Source organism: Salarias fasciatus, chromosome 6 (assembly GCF_902148845.1).
Source record: "Salarias fasciatus chromosome 6, fSalaFa1.1, whole genome shotgun sequence".
In the NCBI taxonomy this organism is placed as follows: Eukaryota; Metazoa; Chordata; class Actinopteri; order Blenniiformes; family Blenniidae; genus Salarias; species Salarias fasciatus.
In genome coordinates, this window is record NC_043750.1 from 12,617,107 (window position 1) to 12,639,371 (window position 22,265).

The 22,265-nt window shown below is 48.2% G+C and overlaps 1 protein-coding gene across 2 annotated transcripts; it reads right to left on the reverse strand.

Annotated features, from left to right (window-relative positions):
* Positions 1-45: 45 nt before the first annotated feature.
* atad5b (ATPase family AAA domain containing 5b) lies at positions 46-21,247 on the reverse strand. Of its 2 annotated transcripts, none has more exons than XM_030093154.1 (14): positions 20,825-21,247; positions 19,835-20,149; positions 19,648-19,744; positions 19,490-19,569; positions 19,256-19,404; positions 2,679-2,838; positions 2,316-2,584; positions 2,134-2,227; positions 2,000-2,064; positions 1,685-1,847; positions 1,500-1,597; positions 684-1,417; positions 300-446; positions 46-209 (listed from the first exon to the last, which is right to left on the reverse strand). In XM_030093154.1, the coding sequence occupies exons 1-14, from the start codon at positions 21,147-21,149 to the stop codon at positions 134-136; spliced, it is 2,772 nt and encodes a 923-aa protein (XP_029949014.1). In that variant the 5' UTR covers positions 21,150-21,247; the 3' UTR covers positions 46-133. The 2 variants fall into 2 exon arrangements, with proteins under 2 accessions (XP_029949014.1, XP_029949013.1); XM_030093153.1 differs by having other exon boundaries at positions 19,835-20,152.
* Positions 21,248-22,265: the final 1,018 nt, after the last annotated feature.

Genomic DNA, 22,265 nt, shown 5'->3' on the forward strand with positions numbered 1-22,265 from the left:
AGCTAGTTTTACAAAAATAGATCTTTATTTACATGTTATGGTTGCACTTAAATGTAAATAAAACATGATTCATCTCAGTGCCTGGAATTCATGAGAGTCATAATAAAAACAGATGGTATGGGGAGGTGGGGGATCAGAACTCTTCTGCCAGGAGCCGCACGGTTGACTTTGAGATTCCCAGACGCTTCCTGCTCAGATAGTTGAAACACCTAATGTAGGGGATAAAACGATTACAGTTTTTAAATGAATATGATCCTTATATATCATGTGATGCTTGTAGATATCTAGACGGGACAAACCCCTCCGGCTCCTCGGTGTGTTTTCCTGCTGCGTGAGAGCGGCAGATGAAGCGCAGGAGCGGCATGTAGTCGACGCCGACCGCTTCTCTGTTCCCCTGCAGGCTGAAGTATTTACTGCTGAGAACCGTCCTGCTCAGCTCCAACCTTCTGGGAGATGTAAAGAGAAGAGAAGGATGATGTGCATGCAGGATGTACACATCAAGGCGTTTGTAACGATCATTACTGTGGTATATAATGAAATGTTTTTCTTGAAAACCTAAAACTACAGATAGAAATTTTAATGACATTTAAGACCTTAGTTTCTGAAAAATCAATGTAATGGCCACTAAAGCGTGTAATGGCTCAGTGTCGACCGGGCTGGTTGTAATGAGGGACCAGACTCACCTGGCTGCACAGAGGGGCTGAACACTAAAGCTGAGGTTGGTTTTTCCAGAAGAGCTTTTAACCGCCAGTCTCTCCATCAACGTCTTCCACCTCTGGTCATCCAGCTGCTGTCTGTAGCTCTGGGCTTCGGTTCTCGCCGCACACACTCTCCTCCAGCACCTGCGGCATCCCAGACCTTCCACAGCAGCCTGGATATCCGGCAGCAGCGTCTCCCGGCTCCAGCTGCCGCCGTGCTCCTCGCTCGGCTCGTCCAGCAAACCGTCCTTTAGCTCGGATCCGGTCCAGACGAACGTCTCAGACGCAGAGAGCCTCCCCACCGCTGGCAGCGAGGAATTCAGGCAGGACATCAGGTCGAAGAAGTCAGCCAGGGCGTCCACACACTCGGCTACAGTCTGAGCTGCTCTCTGCTCGGTGTTGAATCTTGCTGATGCTCTTGGGGGTTCGTGGGTCGGGTTGGGTGACGACGAGGCGTCAAACGCTGAAATGTTTTTCCTTCGGCTCAGCTTTGAGATATTCTTTACACGCTGGACCGACACGTTCGGACTGGTCTTCTGTTTCCTCTGTTGGATTTTCACATCATCAAGAGGGAGTGACGGCTCCATCTGCAGCCCGCAAAGCATCACAGTGTCAAGCAAAAGCTCCAGGTTGGTGTACAGAAGAGGCAGGCCTCTCCTCCAGCTCTCAGCGAGGAGTGTCAGCAGCTCCTCTAGCTCCGTTTCAGGCCAGGATGGACACTGAAGATGGAAAACAATCAAGTGATCAGCTGCATTTACAACAGCGTGTAAACATGAGCAGATGAAAGATAGAAATACTCACCTTCAGATGTTTCAGTAGGAACTGCGGGGTTGCCGATTGGAGACCCAACATAGAAGCAGAGCAGCCTGAATGAAGCTGCGACTCTGATCCGCCGCCGCCTTCACACACATTTACATCTCGATGAAGAAAACCCCTTCAGACGCACCGCTGCCTTCATTTACCAGGTATCAGCTGAAAACACTCACTCTGAGCTGTCCCTGCTCTCCCGCCCTGCAGCCAGAGCTGCAGCTGCAGCAGGCAGCGTCTCACGTCTCCACTGCAGAGTCTGAGGAGGCAGCCGACGTCCTCCACGTCCACCCGCAGCTTCTCGGCCAGACACACCAGCTGCAGGTAGCGGCAGGCGCTCGCCTTTGGACAAATATGAATACACGGATCAGTTTGGTTTCTCCTCAGTTGCTTCCTGAAGCGAAGCTCTTAATAACCAGGATCGGTCATATTGAACTTCATGTTCGGTGAATGTTTATGCCACGTTACAAATAATAAGATACAGTGTGACTTACTGCAGATGGCGGTTTGTAAATGATTTCCTCCAGGCGACAGCCGAACCTCCTGCTGAACGAGGGATCTGAGGAGGACAGATCACACTGATCTCAGCTTGTCTTCAAATGTCCTCTCGATCCGGGGACGTGTTTACCATTTGTGGTCAGGACAACGGGTCTTTTGGTGGTCGTCATGAAAGCCTTGATGGCGGCAAAGAATCCAACGTCATCATCAAATACGACGTCGACCTGCGGAGGCAGGAAGACGGTTTCAAACAGATCCACTGAGAGCAAACACAGATCTGCAGTTCCAGATCCACTAAGCTGAGGCGTTTACCTCTTCAAACAGGATCAGCGACGTGGCCGCCTGTTTCTTCTGTGGCGATGTCTGATCCGGGCCGAGTGACGAGTTGTCCGGTGTCCTGCGGTCTGCTTCTTCAGGCGGCGGCAGGCCACCAGGGCGGTCGCCGTTTGCTTTGGCCTTCGTCTTAAAGTAATGCGCCAAGGTGGCCGTGGCTGGTTTGGCTCTGACTTTGCCAGCAGAGCATCTCCAGCTCCGTGTGGCCCTCTGTCTGGAGACAGAGGGGACAGTTTGAGCAGTTTTTCCTGTTGAAAGAAAAAAAATCTGTGAGCCACTTCACTAACGTCGAACTACAGCAACTTCAGAAGCTACGATGAAGAGTGATTCTTCATCTCCTACCAGGTAAAGGCTCGGATTGAGGACCGCCGCCTGTGTTGACGTAAGCCGGTTTCAGAAGATCTTTCCCTGAAGCCTCCACCAGGTGGGACTGGGTCGCCTCCTTCAGCTGAGACAGAACGCGGCGGCCACTGCGCTGCGAGGAGCAGTTCACCTCGAACACCTGCCATTAGAAATCAGAAAAGATAAAAACCCGAAGGACTGATTTCACTCAGTCAGAGTCTGATTAAATTCACACACGGTGAGAAACGCAAACTACTAACTGCAGTGAAGTGATTTAACATTCAGGACTAGAGGTCGACCGATATGGGTTTTTTGGGGGCCGATACCGATGCCGATGTTTTCCAAATTTGGGCAGCCGATGCCGATATGCATAGCCGATTTTTCCAATTTGATATTTAGGCTGATTTTTTTTAATAAAAATATATATATTTATCACATTTTTGTGAAATGCAGCAATTTCTGGGCAACTAAAAGAAATCTATTACAACAAGTCGTGTCCAGTCCTCTGAACAGCTTTCAAAACAATGAAATATGTTGTCTGAGTAAACACACAATGTAACAAGCAGTAGTAAAAATTCACACTCTTCTTAAAGTGTCAAAAAAGAAATTTAAACTTTAATGTAATTTGAACAAAAGCAGTCAGAAACAAGGCTGTAAAAAAAAAAAAGCCATACATACAAATAAAAACATAACTCCGGTCATGCATTATGTGGAGGAATTTGCGGGTGGCTAATACATGCTTCCAAGAACATTTAGTCCACATGCTGTGAATTCAGATTCAAACTCTTCAGAAAATCTCCATGGCTGCTTCTTATGTTGCATCCTTGATGACGTGTTAAAGAAAGCAGATTAAGACACAGAGATCACACATGAGTAATGTTGAATTAGATTCATTTTTATTTTCTAAAAATCACATATTTTCAATTCAGAATATGCTACTTTTTGTAAATGGATGTTACCTGTAGCTGATATGAACTTCTGTAGTTTAAATATGAGAAATTCAAATGTGGCCATACGTATATGGTCACTCATCTGACACGACTGAACTTTATGAAGGTATTTATATCACTGAAAGGAGCCATCTGATTGGTCACTCTGTCATGACAGATGACGTTTTTCTTATCATTGATAACATCAGCAGGATGTTAGAACTCTACATGTCAAAAAGCCGCTTCCCTTTATGAAAAATGTGAACCTGATATCAGGTCTTTCTGACTTTCTTTCTACCGCAGATTAGAAACTGACTGATAAAGATGAACAGGGCTGCTGCAACTCATTTAGGGGTCCTAAGTATGACTACTTTGTGGGACCAAGCAGGAACCCGGTGTCAGTTTGATTATTTAACGTCACTGTTGCTGTTGTTCTGGCTCTGAGAAGACTAACAAGTCCCATGAACTCATATTAATTACACCAAGAATAAGAAAAAGCTAATAACTATTGTAAACCCAAAAAACATTCTGTAGTGTTCCGGTGTTATTTCCTGGATAAATCGTAAAATAAGCTTATTTACTGGTCACTACTGAAATCAGTTTCAGAATTGCGAATAAAAATACAGTTTCATCATTCTGTATTTCATTCTTTATGAAGAAAAAAAAATAAATGTATCATGCAATTATTAAAAAGATATTTGAATGAAAGGGGGCAGAAAGAAGTAAAAAGAAACATATGATGTCCACCCCTCATCAAAACAAATCAATCACGCAATCAATAACATTTTCGGTCTAGTTACGCAGTTCATGTCAAAGCACAAGACAATTTACTAAATATTTTACAATGTTTTCTGTTCCACAGCAGTGTCATATTTTAGCAGTCATGAAGCTTGTACACTTTTCTTGAAACTATAAATAGAACTTTTGGGTTGTTCCACAAGTTGACTCCCTGGAATGTGATTCATCTTTCTCTTTATCTTTATCTTTCGTTATAACAGTAACAAGTCACTGTTATTAAGAGAATCTTTGACCTTTCTTACAAGCATTTTTCAGACCCTTTGTAAAATTCGTCCTCATGGAGAGAAAATGACTGTCAACAACCCACTGAAGACAATGTTGGTCACATAAATTGATGAATGTTGTCATGAACGTACTATAGACACTATTTAAAATATTATTTCTTATTTTTTGTTATTTTATCCACAGTAGTATTTGCATTTTTATCTTTATTCAACTAAAACTGGAAATATTAAATGTGTGGAGACTTTCCTGTGGTTTCATTCGCACTGAAACACAGGAAGCTGCTGGTAGTTTGGGCCCCAAGTAGAAAAATCCACCCCCCCACCCCCAACCCCCAAACGCCACCCCTGAGGCCCTACATGCAGTGCATGATGTGTGTGGTGGAAGATAAATGTCATGAGTGCTCAAAGAGCAAATTTTCTGTAGACCAGAGCTCTCCTGAAGACGGTGTGGGTGTGCAAACACTGCTCTGGGGGAAGGTGGACTTTAGATACATTGCTGAGAATATCTCCAGTTGGTTCTGCCTTGCAGAGAGCATGAGAGCATGCATTTCAAGTCACTGTCTTGTGGAGCTACCAGAAGATGGTGAAATTGTTATTTTTAATAGGTCTTGCTTCATATATGTGCCAACGCAGTGACACTCCTGTAAATACTTGGTTTGGTTTGAGGCCACGCTACATGGCTGTGGGTTACTGACGGTCTTTTGCTCTGCAACAGGAAGTAAAAACCTCCCACATGTTGAAGCTGTTCAAATCTATATGCCCAGAGCTTGTTGTGTTTTCAGGTTTTTTCCTCTTATAAACAGTTACATGGAAAGATCGAGTGGAAGACTGAATTTTATTTATTATACCAAGAAGACCAAACACTGAACATAAAGTGAACATAAATGTAACAATAAATTGCCATAAAGCACTTGGACCAGTATTTTATTTGTCTTGCAATGAATTGGATTGAAGCAACAGTATTAATAACAAGTTTTCGTGCAACTTGTGAGATTCTATTGACATAAAAAGTGTTTGATCTTTGAGATTGTCGAGGAATTTATGGCATAATTAGAGGACATATATTAGTTATCATAGCTTCTGGAGATCACACACACACACACACACACACACACACACACACACACACACACACACACACACACACACACACACACACACACACACACACACACACACACACACACACACACACACACACACACACACACACACACACAACACAAAAAAACAACAGAAACCCAGAACATTGAGCTGTTCTCCTCTGAACCTGGTGTATTCTGACATTCCGTGACGTTCCGATTCTCAAACAAATGCATCTGGATAGAGACCCGTTTGAGATTGAGAAAAGATGATTTAGCAATGTGAGAATCACAAGGAAAATGCCGTTTTATTGTTGTTTAAATGGAAAGTCTCTCACGCTCTTAGCTGCCAATTTCCCACTCCAGACATTCCCATCTAATCCCATTATAAACTACAAAAAAATGGCAAAAATTCTGATCAAACTTAAAAGCTTGCAGTTTAATTTTGGTAGAAGATATTGAAATAAGGTTTTCACATCTGAACAGAGGACAAATACGGCAATATTTTAAAAGTTTAATGACATCTCTACGGGGAACCATGGCGAGGCATGGTGGACTTGTTTGGGGATGCATTTTTTCGTTTTTTTTCAATCAGCTCTCTTCCATTTGCATGGGTAAAAAGTTGCTGTTGCCATGGTAACCAGCCATGGTAACCGATACCATGACATCATCAGTCCTGGCTGAGAATGTACATGGCTTTCATCTTTCAACTTTGAAGCCAGTGGGGAATGCCTTATCAATGAGCTGTCTACTCATTCCTGACGTGGAATCGAACAGTTCAGACACGCAAGAGATTCTCAGTTCTACAGAGCGAAAGAGCGGCTTGAGGAATTCATTGAATTTATTCATTCGTTCAAACACTGACAGTGAGGCAGAGATGACGCAACAGCAGAGAGACATGGCCAAAGAAGCAGCCTATTGGAAGAAGAAATTTGAAGACGTGAACGAGGAGCTGGAGGACGAAATCAGGGCCAAGACAAAGGTCCAGGAACGGCTCAAACAGGCAGAGCAGGCCCTGACGGCTAATGGGGCCGAATGGATGGACGACAGGAAGAACGTGTGTGCAGGCATTCAGGGTCTTCTGAGGAATATTGAAAGACTGGATAAGATCGTGTCCGCGGTTGGCAAAGTGAACCCAAAGATCAGAAAGGCAGAGGCAAAGAGGAAAAAAGCAGAGGAGAGGATTGGAAAAGAAAAGAAGAAAGGTACAACAGAAGAGAAGAAATGTGAACAGGCAGAGAACTACCTGGCCCTCTGTACCACAACAGTGGCCAGCGTTGAAATGAAAGTGGAAAGCCTCATACGTGCCCTGGAGGAGTCCCCCGGTAAAGATCGGAAAAAGGATAATCAGGAGACTTACAGAGTCACAGCCGACGCGACAGATACGGAGCCTATGAAAAGCCGCATCAAAACTTTGGAAGATGAACAAGAAAAGTTGAACTCTCAGCTCAAGGAAAATGGCGTCAAACTGAAAGACCAGGAGCAGCAGATTCAAACCTTGGAAAACAATCTGAAGTCACAAACCAATGAAACGGAGAGGCTGCAGAGGAAGCTGCTGGAAGTCCAGAGGTGTGAGCCAGAGGAGAGCCAGGATGAGTTGGCCGACTGTGAGACGAACACTTCCTTCCTGGAAGAAGAGGTGTATCGTCTCAGAGTTGACTTACAAATGGAAAAGACAGTGTCAGAAATTCTGACAGTGCAAGTTCAAGAAAGGATGGACGAGCTTACAGCCATTATTAACAACCTGGAGAGTCTGAAGGCCACAAAGCTGCAGGAGGCAGAAGAAGAGATATCTGCCCTGCTGTCTGAGTACCAGGAGAGAGTCAACCAGCTCAGTTCAGAGGTCGTCACCCTGAAACAGGAAGCCTCCTCATCTCAGCAAGCCCTTGAAAATTCCATCAAGGAGCGGGAGGTGGAGAGAGAGCAGGCGACCGCGGCAATGAGAGGTCAGGACGAGGAGAACCGGAACAGGTTCAGGCTCCTCACTGACAAGATCTCCACCCTGACTGAAAACAACGTTGACTCTGTGGCAAAGCTCGAAAGGTTAAGGACCGAAATGACCCAAAAGGAGGCTGAGTGGACAGAAAGATGTCACGTCCTAGAAAGAGTGCTCTGGGATGAGACTCTGGCCAAAGAGGAAATGCTGAAACGGTGCAGAAAGGTAGAAGAGGGCTTCTTCACTCAGGAGGAGAAATGGATGGAGATGAGCAAAGATGAACAAGAAAAGTTGAACTCTCGGCTCAAGGAAAACGGCGTCAAACTGAAAGACCAGGAGCAGCAGATTCAAACCTTGGAAAAAAATCTGAAGTCACAAACCGATGAAACGGAGAGGCTGCAGAGGAAGCTGCTGGAAGTCCAGAGGTGTGAGCCAGAGGAGAGCCAGGATGAGTTGGTCGACTGTGAGACGAACACTTCCTTCCTGGAAGAAGAGGTGTATCGTCTCAGAGTTGACTTAGAAATGGAAAAAACAGTGTCAGAAATTCTGACAGTGAAAGCTCAAGAAAGGATGGACGAGCTTACAGACATTATTAACAACCTGGAGAGTCTGAAGGTCTCGAAGCTGCAGGAGGCAGAAGAAGAGATATCTGCCCTGCTGTCTGAGTACCAGGAGAGAGTCAACCAGCTCAGTTCAGAGGTCGTCACCCTGAAACAGGAAGCCTCCTCATCTCAGCAAGCCCTTGAAAATTCCATCAAGGAGCGGGAGGTGGAGAGAGAGCAGGCGGCCGCGGCAATGAGAGGTCAGGACGAGGAGAACCGGAACAGGTTCAGGCTCCTCACTGACAAGATCTCCACCCTGACTGAAAACAACGTTGACTCTGTGGCAAAGCTCGAAAGGTTGAGGACCGAAATGACCCAAAAGGAGGCCGAGTGGACAGAAACATGTCACGTCCTAGAAAGAGTGCTCTGGGATGAGGCTCTGGCCAAAGAGGAACTGCTGAAACAGTACAGAATGTTAGAAGAGGGCTTCTTCACTGAGGAGGAGAAATGGATGGAGATGAGCAAAGATGAACAAGAAAAGTTGAACTCTCAGCTCAAGGAAAACGGCGTCAAACTGAAAGACCAGGAGCAGCAGATTCAAACCTTGGAAAAAAATCTGAAGTCACAAACCGATGAAACGGAGAGGCTGCAGAGGAAGCTGCTGGAAGTCCAGAGGTGTGAGCCAGAGGAGAGCCAGGATGAGTTGGTCGACTGTGAGACGAACACTTCCTTCCTGGAAGAAGAGGTGTATCGTCTCAGAGTTGACTTAGAAATGGAAAAAACAGTGTCAGAAATTCTGACAGTGAAAGCTCAAGAAAGGATGGACGAGCTTACAGACATTATTAACAACCTGGAGAGTCTGAAGGTCTCGAAGCTGCAGGAGGCAGAAGAAGAGATATCTGCCCTGCTGTCTGAGTACCAGGAGAGAGTCAACCAGCTCAGTTCAGAGGTCGTCACCCTGAAACAGGAAGCCTCCTCATCTCAGCAAGCCCTTGAAAATTCCATCAAGGAGCGGGAGGTGGAGAGAGAGCAGGCGGCCGCGGCAATGAGAGGTCAGGACGAGGAGAACCGGAACAGGTTCAGGCTCCTCACTGACAAGATCTCCACCCTGACTGAAAACAACGTTGACTCTGTGGCAAAGCTCGAAAGGTTAAGGACCGAAATGACCCAAAAGGAGGCTGAGTGGACAGAAAGATGTCACGTCCTAGAAAGAGTGCTCTGGGATGAGACTCTGGCCAAAGAGGAAATGCTGAAACGGTGCAGAAAGGTAGAAGAGGGCTTCTTCACTCAGGAGGAGAAATGGATGGAGGCGTTAAACAACAGCACTGTAGAAATCCAGCATTTTCTCCAGAGGATCAGTGAACTGGACCGGCTGGCCTCCATGACGGACAGACAGAAGGCCAACATGAAAAAAGCGGAGAAAAAAGCCAGAAAAGAGGCGGCCAAAAAAGAGGAGGAAGACAGGAAGAAGAGGAGTGAGGAGGAATCTAGGAAGAGGAAGAGAATACAACCTAAAACCTGAAGCCACCGTGGCAGGGCGGACAGACAGCTCCACCGGGGGAATTTAAAACCAAGAAATAGTTAAAGGAGCTCCACATGCTGCCGTTCAAAAAATGAAGAAGGTCACAGAAACAGGGGGTAAGAAACACAAGAAAGAGTAAGATGCACAATTGCCCCCCTGCCCCCCTTTGAAAAAAAGAAAGAAGGTAAGGGGGGGGGGGGGGGGGGGGGGGGTAATAAACAGGGGGTAAGAAACCAGAGGGAGAAGGCCAGACACAGGGGTTTCAAGAACTTTAGAATGAAAACTGACAAATAAATCGCAAGAGGAGGCCTTGAGAGCACACACTACGGGAGAGAGGGAAAAAAAATAAACTTGAGCTTAATAAAATGAAAGATAAAACTAATAAATCCCGGAGGAAGTTTTACTTTGTGCCTGCCAGCTGTTGCCGACAGGAATCTCTGTGTGTGTGTATGTGCGTGTCTGTGTGTGTGTGAGATCAGCCATCACAGAGAGTCAGAGTCAGGGAGTCAGAGTTTGGGGATCTGGACCACCGTCTGGTGATCTGGACTGCCATCAGGGAACTGGACTGCCGATCCGCGTCAGTCCCGAAGCTGCTCGGCCTGGTGGAACCACAGCAGTTCGCGTTTCTCCACGAAGGTCCAGATCCGCTCCTGTCCGTCCCTCAAGCCTCATATTGTCCACATTGACCTGTCTGGGGTGGAGCCTGTCTTCCACTGGTGCAGGGCAGACAGACACCCCCCTCACCCAGCTGGGATGGGCTCTATGACTCTGAACAGGATGTGAAACAAAGTGAAGGAATTAAAAATGAATTTGCTGATTGGTGCATTTAATAATTTTAGAAGAAACAATTTATGAGCATTACTCCACAAAATGATTTGACGGTGAAATTAAATTCTGAGTTATTATTAATTACATATATTATATATTGAAACAACAAGGGATTACAAGTTAAATCAACTCAACTTAATAACCGATGTTAAGACAACTAGAGCATTGCATTAAAATCAGCTTGATGAACTTAATTTCCTGAGTTGAAACAAAGATGTTCTTCAGGTTGAGTTAACTTGCATTTTCAAGACAGCAGGGGAACGAAAGTTACGTAGGTAACTACAGTTCTATGAATCCCGGATGACCGCCAGAGGCGGTGCATAAAGCACTGAATGATCATCCTTTCGCATACGCAGGTCGAGAATTAATGACAACAAAGTCACACGTGACCTCCCGGTGGCTGACGTGAGTCTATATAGCCACGTCACACCGGAAGCTCAGTCCCTTCCACTTCTCGCAAGCAGAAGATTCCGAGGGACCGAACGCTCTGGCGGTCATCCGGGATTCATAGAACCGTAGTTACCTACGTAACTTTCGTTCTATTTCATCCCTACTGACCGCCAGAGGCGGTGCATAAAGCACTGGATGACATATACCAGCGAAGTCACGAGGAATCGCCGAACAACAATGACCACCAACCCCACTCACCTCACAGCGTTGATGAGTGCTGTCGGAGGATCCCGTCAAGGGGGTGGGATGTTGCCACATTCACCCTGTAGAACCGTGCGAACGTTGACGCTGATGTCCATGAAGCCGCTTCACAAATAACGTCCAAAGGAACGCCGGTCATCGCGGCCCAGGAGGTGGTCAGACCCCTGGTCGAATGGCACCGCACCCCGTCCGGTGGTGAACGACCCTGGGAGAGATATGCCTGTTTGATAGTATCCACCACCCAGTGGGCCAGTCGCTGTTTTGACAGGGCCTGGCCCATGCGAGGCCCGGCGTGGCAGATAAACAGGCGTTCAGACTGACGGACACCCGTCGTAGCCCGTATGTACACTTCAAGTGCCCGAACTGGACACAGCGGTTCGTTTGAAGTCGGAGACCCGAAACGCGCCAGTCGGAGGGGGTGCGTAACAGTTGTAGAACCAAGCACTTTGGGGATGAAAGAGGCGTCAGGCCAGAGTGTCACCCCAGAGCCATCGGCATTCCACCTGCAGCCCGCATCGCCAACCGACAGCGCCTGCAGTTCCCCCACTCGTCTACCCGAGGCCATCGCTAAGAGGAACGCAGTTTTCAGCGACAGCCATTTCAACCCTGCCTGATCCAGGGGCTCGAATGGAGGGGCCCGCAGGGACTCGAGCACCAAAGACAGGTCCCACGTCGGCACCCTTTGTTGACTGAGGGGGCGGAGACGACGCGCACCCTTTAAAAAAGATGAGACCGTCCTGTCACTGCCCACAGAACGGCCATCAAAACCCTGGTGCCAGCAGGAAATCGCAGCCGTATACACCTTAAGTGTAGATGGCGAGCGACCCAGGTTGAACAGCTCCTGCAAGAAGTCCAATATGGATGGCACCGGGCATTGAACCGCAGTCAGACCTCTTTCCTGACACCACCTGTCGAAGAACCTCCACCTGCTGGCGTACAGCTGTCGTGTGGAAGGAGCCCGGGCATTGGCGATGGTGTGGCCTATGTCCCCACTGAACTCGGAGAACGAGACGTCCGGCCCTCCAGCAGCCACACCCATAGCTGGAGGCGGTCTGGACTGGGGTGCAGGATCCTCCCCCCGAACTGGGATAGAAGATCCCTCCTGGATGGCAGGCGCCTCGGCGAGCTGCAGCAGAGCCTGCGCAGCAGAGGAAACCAGGTCCTCGCCGGCCAAAAAGGGGCTATCAGGATCAGTTGATGCCCCTCTCGAGAGACCCTGAGTATTGTAGGAAATATCAGGGGAAAAGGTGGGAAGGCGTATAGCAGCGTTTGGGGCCAGTCGTGTGCCAGCGCATCCAGGCCCAGAGAACCCGCGTCGTCCGTTATACTGAACCAGCGGGGACAGTGGGTGGACTCCCTGGACGCGAACAGGTCTACCTCCGCCCTGCCTAAGGTCTGCCAGACCCGGTCCACGACCTCTGGGTGAAGGCGCCACTCCCCTGGTAGCGGTGACTGCCGGGACAGGAAATCTGCTGATGTGTTCAACACTCCCGGAATGTGCAGTGCTCTCAGGCTGGCCAGATGTGGAGCCGCCCAAGTCAGGATTTGAGTGGCCAGCCTTGTCAAAGCCACGGACCGAGTGCCCCCCTGGTGGTTGATGTGAAAAACCACGCTGGTGTTGTCGGTCCTGACCAGCACATGTCGGCCTCGTAGATGCGGGAGAAACTGCTGCAGCGCCAAAAGCACAGCCCTCAAATCGAGGACATTGATGTGCTGCCCTTGTTGCCATGGCAACCATTTCCCCTGCACCATGCGCCCCTGCCATGTTGCTCCCCAACCCCGGAGAGATGCATCCGTATGAACGATCTCCCGACGGCTCGGTAGGGAACCCATAGGAACCCCTTGTGTGATGAAGCGCCTCTCCCGCCACTGCGAGAGAGACGTCAGGCACTGCGTCGACACGCGTAGGTGCCTGCGCCTGTGGCTGTGTCGCTCGGGGCTCAGGTGTAGACTGTTCAGCCACATCTGAAGTGGACGAAGAGATAGAAGACCCAGGGGAACCACCGCAGACGCCGCCACCAACTTGCCGAGAAGGTGGAGGTAGAGAACATACGGCGGGGCTCTGCCGCGCCGGAAGTGTGGGAGCATGTCCAAAATGTCCTGAACCCGCCGAGGTGAGGGGCATGCCATCATGGTCCGAGAATTCAGGACCATCCCCAGAAAAGTGGTCACCTGTGTGGGGACCAGGTTGCTCTTGGCCGTGTTGACATGCAAGCCGAGAGCGGCAGTGTGCTCGAGCACCGCCTGCGTGTCCCGAATGGCGTCCTCACGAGACGGGGCACAGATCAGCCAATCGTCCAGGTAGGGCAAGATCGTCAAGCCCCGAGTCTGCAGGGGGGACAGAGCTGCAGCCACACATCTGGAAAACACCCGAGGAGACAGGGAAAGCCCGAACGGGAGGACCCTGAACTGATAGTGCCTCCCTTGAAACGCAAACCGAAGGAACCGCCAGTGTGACGGCGCAACAGGGACATGAAAGTAAGCGTCCCTCAAATCGATCACTGTGAACCAGTCCCCCGGCGATATTGTGTGGAGAACCTGAGGGATGTGCAGCATCTTGAATGGAATAACTTTTAAAAAGTTGTTTAGACCCCGAAGATCCAGAACGGGGTGCCAGTCGCCTGTCTTCTTCGGTACGAGGAAATACCTTGAATAAAATCCCCCCGGGTCCCGCAGGGGATCGACAGGAACCACAGCACCTTTGGCCAGCAAGGTGTGAATTTCCTCGGACAGTGCTCGTGCCCTGGCCCGGTCGTGGATTACAGTCATTATGGCCATGCACGGGAGGCCGGCGGCGGAACTGAATGCGATAACCCCGGGACAGTGTGGCCAGCACCCAAGCATCTGGAGCGTGGGTAGCCCAGTGTCTGAGTTGACCCGGGGTAAAAAAACCTACCGCCGGCCGTGGAGTCTCATCTGCGTGCCCCCTGCCCTCTGGAGGGCTTGGGGGGGCGCTGGTGTGGCTGCCCCATCCGTGATGAGCGGGGGGGGCAGAGATCCAGGCTGTGGCCTCCGGTCCGGAACCGTTCTGCAATCTTGGCAGCGAGTTTCCGGAAGAGGGTGCGATGGCCCAGCAGAGTACCTCCGTGAAGATGATGAGGCAGACCCTGGACCCACCCGAGGAGGGGGACGTCTCTGGAGACCCACCAATTGCTGCCGAGTACGGTTTGCCTGCGCGGTGCGCTCCAGGGCCTTCAGTGCCGTGGACCCAAATAATTCCCCAGGAACCACTGGCACGCTCCGCAGCGTCCCCCTACTGGACTCTGAAAGTGGTGACTGTGCCAACCAAACCTGGCGTCGAGACTGTACGAGCGTAGACATTAGGCGACCAAGCTCCCTTGACATTAGGGCGAAAGCTTGTAGGGACACGTCCATTAGGCCCTGCGTAGATTGGTCGACAGAAACCTCCTCCAATGTCGACGACAGACCCAGCAGGAGGTGGGAGAGGGAGTTACCAATGCGGCCCATGCGTGCACCGGTGTCATAGGCTTTACAGAGTAGATCGTCCGTGATCCTACACTGCGGTCGCGGGCACCTGGCGTTCGTTCGTAGCGTCTCCTCCGGATGCACAATGAGGGACGCGATAGCCGATTCCACAGCCAGCATGCGTCCCAGGCCAAACTTATCGGCATCCTGCATCGCTGCTAAGGCCCGCCCATCCGTGGTGGGCCTGGAAAATGCCTTGTTATCCGTCCAACACGCATGCAGCTCCTTAACGTATTCCTCTGATGGCGGGACCGCAAAGGACTCAGCTGCCGTCTGGCGTCGGAAGAACGCGCTGGAGCGGACTTGGTTTGACGTGGGGACATCCAACTGCAGGCGGGTGAGAGCCGTCCGAATAGCCACGGCCACAGACACATCTCCAGTGCCCCGGGAGCCCGCAGAGGTGTGGGACCCGGACTCAGAAACTCGGGAGCTCAGCTCATCGAAATCACTCCTAAATTGAGTGTCCGACGCCGCCACCGAGATCACGTCCTCGTGCGATACCAAATCATGGTCCTGCTGAACCGTCGCATGGCGTCCTGTGTCGGCCTGAAGGTCCTGGAGCATCGCCTTCATCTGCGCCAATTCCGATGACAGGTTTTCCACTCTACCAGACAACCCGTCCCCGGGGTCCTCCTTCCTGCGCCTCTTCCTCGGACGCGCTAGTGCCTCCGAAGAAGAGTGCGTCCGCGTCCGTGACTGTCCAGCAGGCAACACCATAGACGTGGGATCCCCCTCCGGGCGACCCTCAAACTCAGCCAACCGCGCAACCTTCACGGAATGCGGCATAATGAAGCAACTCGGGCAGTCTGTGCCCTGGAGGGCCTCCCGTAGGTGGTCCACACCCAGGCAGGGGGGACACAAATCATGGCCATCCTCAGGTTGGAGTGCTGCCAAGCAGAGTCTGCAACACAGCTGCTCCAACATGGCGTCAAAAAGAAAAACCTTCAGCTGTCCTACCCACTAAGAAACTCAGTGTTCAGAAAAGCAACTACAGAGTCAGGTCGAGCAGAGAACGCCACTAGTGACTCCTGGATGTCCGAGCACGGGGTCACAAACCGGGTCGAGCAGAGAACGCCACGTGCGATTTGCGACAGGCTCACAATGAGGGAAAACAATCCTGCAGTTGGTTTTTCTCCTTGTTTTCTTTTGTTTTTTTTTGTGTTTTTAATTCAATTATTATTATCAACTTCCTTCCTTCAAACAACTGAAGAGACAGTATATGAATCACACTCAGACAGAAAACACGAGCTGACAGACAGCCGTATTCAATAACAACGGGGCGAAGTAACGCCTCCTAATCAACAAATTAACAATTAAGCTGCACAGGCAATAAATCAGAGCAGCGCGCACCACACGGTGGGCTGTTACAACAGAAAACAACCGTCTAAAAGACATGGCGATAAACGATACCCAGTTTACGGGAAAGAAGAAAAAGAGGAGATGGAGTGCTGCTTGTGCAGCCCTTAAGGCCCGTCCATGCTTCACATGTCCGCGTGGGTGCGCGTTGCGCGTTGGTCCGCGTGACGTGAAAATCGTCATGAATTCCTGTCCGCTAGGGTCCGCGCGGACCGGTCCGCGGACGTCCGCGCAACAGCCAGAATTTGAGACCGCGTTGCGCATTGCGCGCAGGTCGCGGAAGTGTACGCATGCGCCAGAGCGCCATAGAAAACAAAACATGACGGTAAAAGTGAAAGTAGACGGAGCTCCAGCCTGATGGCTCCACTTTAAGACACGGAAAGAGTGAAAAACTCGTGGAAAGAGAGAGAGACTATCTGGAGGGAGGAGAAGGTCCGCAGACAGAAGTGAAAAAGTAACTAATCGCTCCGGCGCCGCCCCGCGATTCAGAAACAGAAAAAAAAAAGGCTAAATAAACTTTAATACTTAAAGATAATGTACTGACAATGTATGTGCTTAATTTTCTCTAAATAATCCGTAATAAAGGAGCAGATAAACAGTCTGTAGTGCCGGAAAAGCTTGTCGATGCTGTGTGGATCACCGCGCCTGCACGAGACGCGCACAGCTGAGCTCAAAATGTAGCATGGGAGAAAGCGCGTCCGCATCGGTGGTGCGCGGACCTTCCAAAGCGGACGCGGAAACGCGTACATGTGAAGCATGGACGGGCCTTTAGAGGGCGAGCAAGCTCTGACTTACCCAGTCGCAGGGCTATCAGTCACAAACAGCACATCAATCGTAAGTGGAGTTAAGCTCAAAATGCTCACCACCAGACCCAACCAACCTGCGCGCGAGAAGGTTTAAAGGGACTGAGCTTCCGGTGTGACGTGGCTATATAGACTCACGTCAGCCACCGGGAGGTCACGTTTGACTTTGTTGTCATTAATTCTCGACCTGCGTATGCGAAAGGATGATCATTCAGTGCTTTATGCACCGCCTCTGGCGGTCAGTAGGGATGAAATAGAACTTTCATTTCCAAGTTGAATCAGCTTGAAATGTCTCACAGTGTGTGTGCATGTGTGTTTGGACTGTGTTTTGTGTGCCTTGCGCATATTGGCTGCAGCAGCTTGCAACCTTGAACAGAATAAGTGGTATAAAAGAGGAACAAAACCAAATTCTTTGTTTCTATTCTTGTTTTTAATTCTTTTGATTTACTAATTGTGTTCTGACCTCTTTTTCCAGAATGTAGCCGAACTCCACGTGGTCACTGATCAGGTGAGCCAGACCCGTGTTCGACGCAGCATTAGCAGCGTTAAGGCCTCAGTATACTTCCCCGTCGCTCCTACGTCGTTCCTACGACGTAGACGTCGTAGCCCTACGACGGGCTACGTCGGGCTACGTCGGGGCTTGACGTGCGCCTCCCGAAAATTGTGACTTCGCGTCGTTTCGACGCGTGGTGACGTGAACGTCGAGGGCTGTGATTGGTCCGCTTTCGCGTTGTTTATAGAATAAAGTAGAACTCACCCGGAAAACTTTTCTGGCCCGAACAGTGCTTCGGGAGAAATATAGATCCAAAATTGAGCGGCGCACATCCCTATACTGTTAGCAGTGTTAGCACTGTTAGCAGACGGGGCTATGTGTATAGCCGCTCCGAAAACGGCTTTAATCGTCCAAAAGCTCATTAGTTTCACCAATATTTCATCACGGTCCGCTCATGCCTCTCCTCCACGACAGCTCGGTGTCGCCAGATATGTCATATATGCAGATATATGTTCGGTAAATGCACGCGTGTCTAGATACGTACGTCTAGAAATCTATGTCTATAGATCTATGTCTAGGTAAAGCCGGAGCTACGGAAGCCGCATTGTTGTTGTGACTGCCAGCGGCTTGGCAGAGGAGGGCGTTCCCTTGACGCAGGAGCAAGATATGTTCAGTAGCGGCGTAGGGTTGTCGGCGTAGGAACGCCGTGGCGGCGACGGGGGAGCATACTGAGGCCTTTAGCCCCGCGGCACGACGCGCTCCCCGGCCAAACTTTTTTTCTGCAGTAAACACTGATAAGCTGCAGACTGGAGAGCCAGAGAGCCACAAAAACGTTGAAATGTTCAACAAATCCATTCTTCACTGCAGATGCAACAGATGCAGGTTTTTCCCACAGCTCGGAATCCACCGGGCACGCTCCGCTCTGACGTAACTGAATGCAGCAGCGTGCCACAGGGGTCCTTTCTTGAGCGGCAGCTTTAGCTGCCCGCACATGTGCCTGATCAAAAATTGCGTCATTTTATACAACGGATCAAAAATCGGCTTTTTAAAAGAAAATACGGCCGATGGCCGATGGAGAAAAATGTCCAAATATCGGCCTAATATATCGGCCGGCCGATAAATCGGTCGACCTCTATTCAGGACTCACTTCACCGACAGATGTTTAACAGATCAACTGGAATATCAGAGGCTGCACACTGCATTTTAAAATCCCCACATTTTCTGAATGAAATTTTAAAAATATGAAGATTAGAAGTTAATATAATTAAAGCATTTTATATATAGGAGAACAATCTTTTTACCCTTGAATGGAAATATAAGTTTCTCTGAGTGTAGAAGGTAGTTTCCACAATATTCCTGAAATTCAAATATAATCCATTCAATAAAAATGTAAATGTGAGCTGAATAAACATGATTCTACATGTGGTTTTTCTCTTTTGCCACAAACTGCCTGAAGACTTTGCAGAAAACCAGTGAAAATAATCATATTCATGACAGTCTCTGTTGAATAGAGCTGCATCTTGGAGCGACTGGATGATAAAAACGTGCCTTGGTGAGGAATTTACAAAGACTGAATGTTTTAAAAGTTAGAAGTTGGATAAAAACCGACACTGATGGAAAAACAGCATTATTGCGATCAGGGAGTTTAGAAAATGGTCTGTGGATTCATGACTGGAAGGACACTCATGTAACTGAACAAAGTTTGAGAATTAATCATATAAAAAAAACACAAAAAGTAGGAAATGTGTCAGATAGATTATTTACTTTGTGGTAACAATTCTTCCTGGAAATGAAGCTAATCCACTGGACAGCCTGTTTATTTGCAGGATGTTTATAAAGCAGGTGAAGTTTTAGAATAAAAATACTGGAATTTCAGTAGAGAGCATGGAAAAGGGAAGAATTTTTATTTCCACCCCCATGTTCCCACCTTGAAGCCAAACTCCTGAGCGCAGGCGTACACCGAGGCGGTCTTCCCCACGCCGGGGGGTCCGGTGATCAGCACGGCGTTCCACAGAGGTTCCTCTTGGTCGACCTCTGACCCAGCCTCGCCCTGGAAGTCTCCACAGTCCCAGGAGTCTACAGGAAGAAAATCATGATGAAACCCTTCATGATGTGTGAGAATGAACGGACATTTCACTCAGACTTAAAGAACAGTTCATACCGAGGCTCTTTTCTTCCTTCTTTCTCTCAGTTTTTCTCCTTTTGTCTGGATTAGTTCGAAGCTTCCACCTTTTTAGCCAACTGAAACCAAGAGAAGGAAACGCTTACACTTCAATATAGAACTCAAACATTAATGTGATGGAACTTTATGAAAATCACCTGTGTAATTTAGTCAGTGGGGCAGAATTACCAACGATATCTCTGGAATGCTGAGGGCTGAATTTCTCTGTCCAGAGTCTATCCTCAATACAGAACACTAGACAAAACAAAACAAAACAAAAAAACAAAGATAAATTATATTTTTTCTATCAAAAGCCTGCAGCCAGTGACACTTGAGAAGCCCCACCTTGTTGAAAGCTGTCAGAGGTTTGGGGAGTCTGCCTGTCGGGCTCGGTGTGATTTGTCTGAGCAGACTCCGGATCACAGTTGGACACGAGGCCTGCTGAGATCTGGCTTTGCACCTTCAGCCTGCGAGAGCGACTCAGCCTGCCGCTCCGGGGCTGCTGCTGCTGCCTCACAGGAGGGACGGCGCTGCTGCGGACGTCCTCCGCTGACAGGTGACGGTGACCCGAACCATCAGCCAGACTCTGACGCTTCGGGACCCTCGGAGAGACTTCGCTCAACCGTTTCCTCTTCTCTCTGACGTGCTGCTGAGAGATGTCTTCTGGTTCAGAGAGGAAAAGAGGGCAAAAAACAGTCATCAGGAAAATTATGTCCTTAAAGGGGGAACAACAGAGAGTAAAGCCAAGACAAAAGTTTTTGGAACACTGCTTGTATTTCCCATATTGGTAAAGTTATGTATCATGGTTGGAATTTAACATTTTTAACAATAAAACATTCAAAATGGAGTCAGTCAAATAGTTCTTCTAGGCTTTCCTAAGAGAAAAACTCCATGTGTACAGTTTTCAAATTTTGATTTATAATGAAAATTTAGAAATAAAGTATGTCAGTCTGAGAAATAATTGTGTGTTTTTTGTACTGAAGTGACCTCCAGCGCATCATGTCAGTGTAATAATAGATCTCAAGTTTATATCTGTGGAACCATTTAACACAACACAATTCACCTTGCTTTACAGAGCTGATTAAGGGAAAACACCAGAAGAAGAAGATTAAATAAAGTAAAAGCTTAATTACGATAACAATAATTAATAAAACAAGTGAAATCTAGAGAGGCTGTGAATAAATCAGAGCTGCATTTTAGGCCCAAGACTCTCAGGAGAATGATGGTTGAAGTGATGCAACATTAAACCTTACTGGATGAGTGGGTGGTCTTAAACTATAATATTAATATGGTAGTGTGTGTTATGCTGCAGTGTGTCTGAAGTGTGTGTCTCACCGCGCTGCAGCCTGTCGCTTCCTCTCCTCTGCCCGGAGCCTGGAGACGCTGCGCTGGCCGTCCGGGTTTCTGACAGCCAGCTGTGCAGGCAAACATCTGCACAGTCTGGACTCCGGGGAGGAGGGGCTGCTGGATTATCAGCCTCCTTCACCTCACGGCTTGGTTTCATGCGGCCGTGCAGTGACCTGCGGAGGAAGATTGGAGCGATGCTTGAGCATTTCCTCCTCTGCCTGTCCCGTACCGCCGCCGCCGCTGCTGCTGCTGAAGCTTCACCGTCCGAGCTGGTCTCTGATAAAACGATCACCTCGCTGCTTGGAGGATTCATGTTTTAACGCTACATTTGTTTGACGTCTTCACCCAGTTTGAGTTGAGACGGTAAACTAAGAAAACCTGGAGGCATTTCGGGTTTGGCGCTTCACTCTCAGACATGATGTACACGTCAATTGTGCGACGATAATTTCCAGCAAGACCACATTGAGAAATAGATTGCAAATGTTTACATATTGCCTGAGATAATAAAATAATCATTATAGAATATCTGTGTATTAAAAAACTGTCATTCTTTAACATTTTTATCTGGATTTATGCTAATTTGGAGATTAAGTGAGCGCGCATGTTGATGACGTCATCTGACAGCGAAACGTGATCATTTGTTTACAGAGAGACAGATTATTCAAGAAACAGATTATTTTATGTAACTGCATTTTATCTCCCGATCTATGTACGACTAGCGATCATTCCTTGAAAATAAACCATCAGTTCATTCAGCTGTTTAGATCATTTACTTTAGAATACATATTTTATTTCTTAAAGCGCTTCTTTATGTTAAAGGCACAGAAAAATGTCCGGAGCCCAGATCACTCCATTAAGAGGAAAATAGTTTATTTTTGTGTTTATTTGTACCCGTACAAATATGTAAGTTTTCCACTGACTCCGTACGAGTCAAGGATGTATGAGATTGAAGGGAAAATGTCTTGAATCTAGAATACTTTGTTAGACCATCATAGCCCCTCCAGATCCTGTTGAAGGCTGCATGGAAGAAAGATTTGGACTTCAGTTGTAAACAGCGGTGGATCATATGTAAGAACAAAATAACTTAACAGAACTGTTCTTTGTTTAGCCCACTTACAGATCTTACTCCGTCTTGCAGAACTGGACAGGACAGGAGAGAACAGCGTGTCAGCTGAATATTATATATTTAGCACATTTTGCTCACCTGAAGTCAAATAAATATTGCACAGTGCACTTAAAAAAATAGGAGATCAGAAGGTTTACATAAGCAGGGACCACAGTGGTGTAACTGTTAAATCATATTGATAAAGTTTATAAAGTAAAAATCAGTGAGTGTCTTTGCTTCATTATTCCAAAAGTAACATCAGCTTTTTCATGACACTGAGAAGCTCAAGTTATAGCTGCTGGTGACTCTCGTCTGTGACTAAAC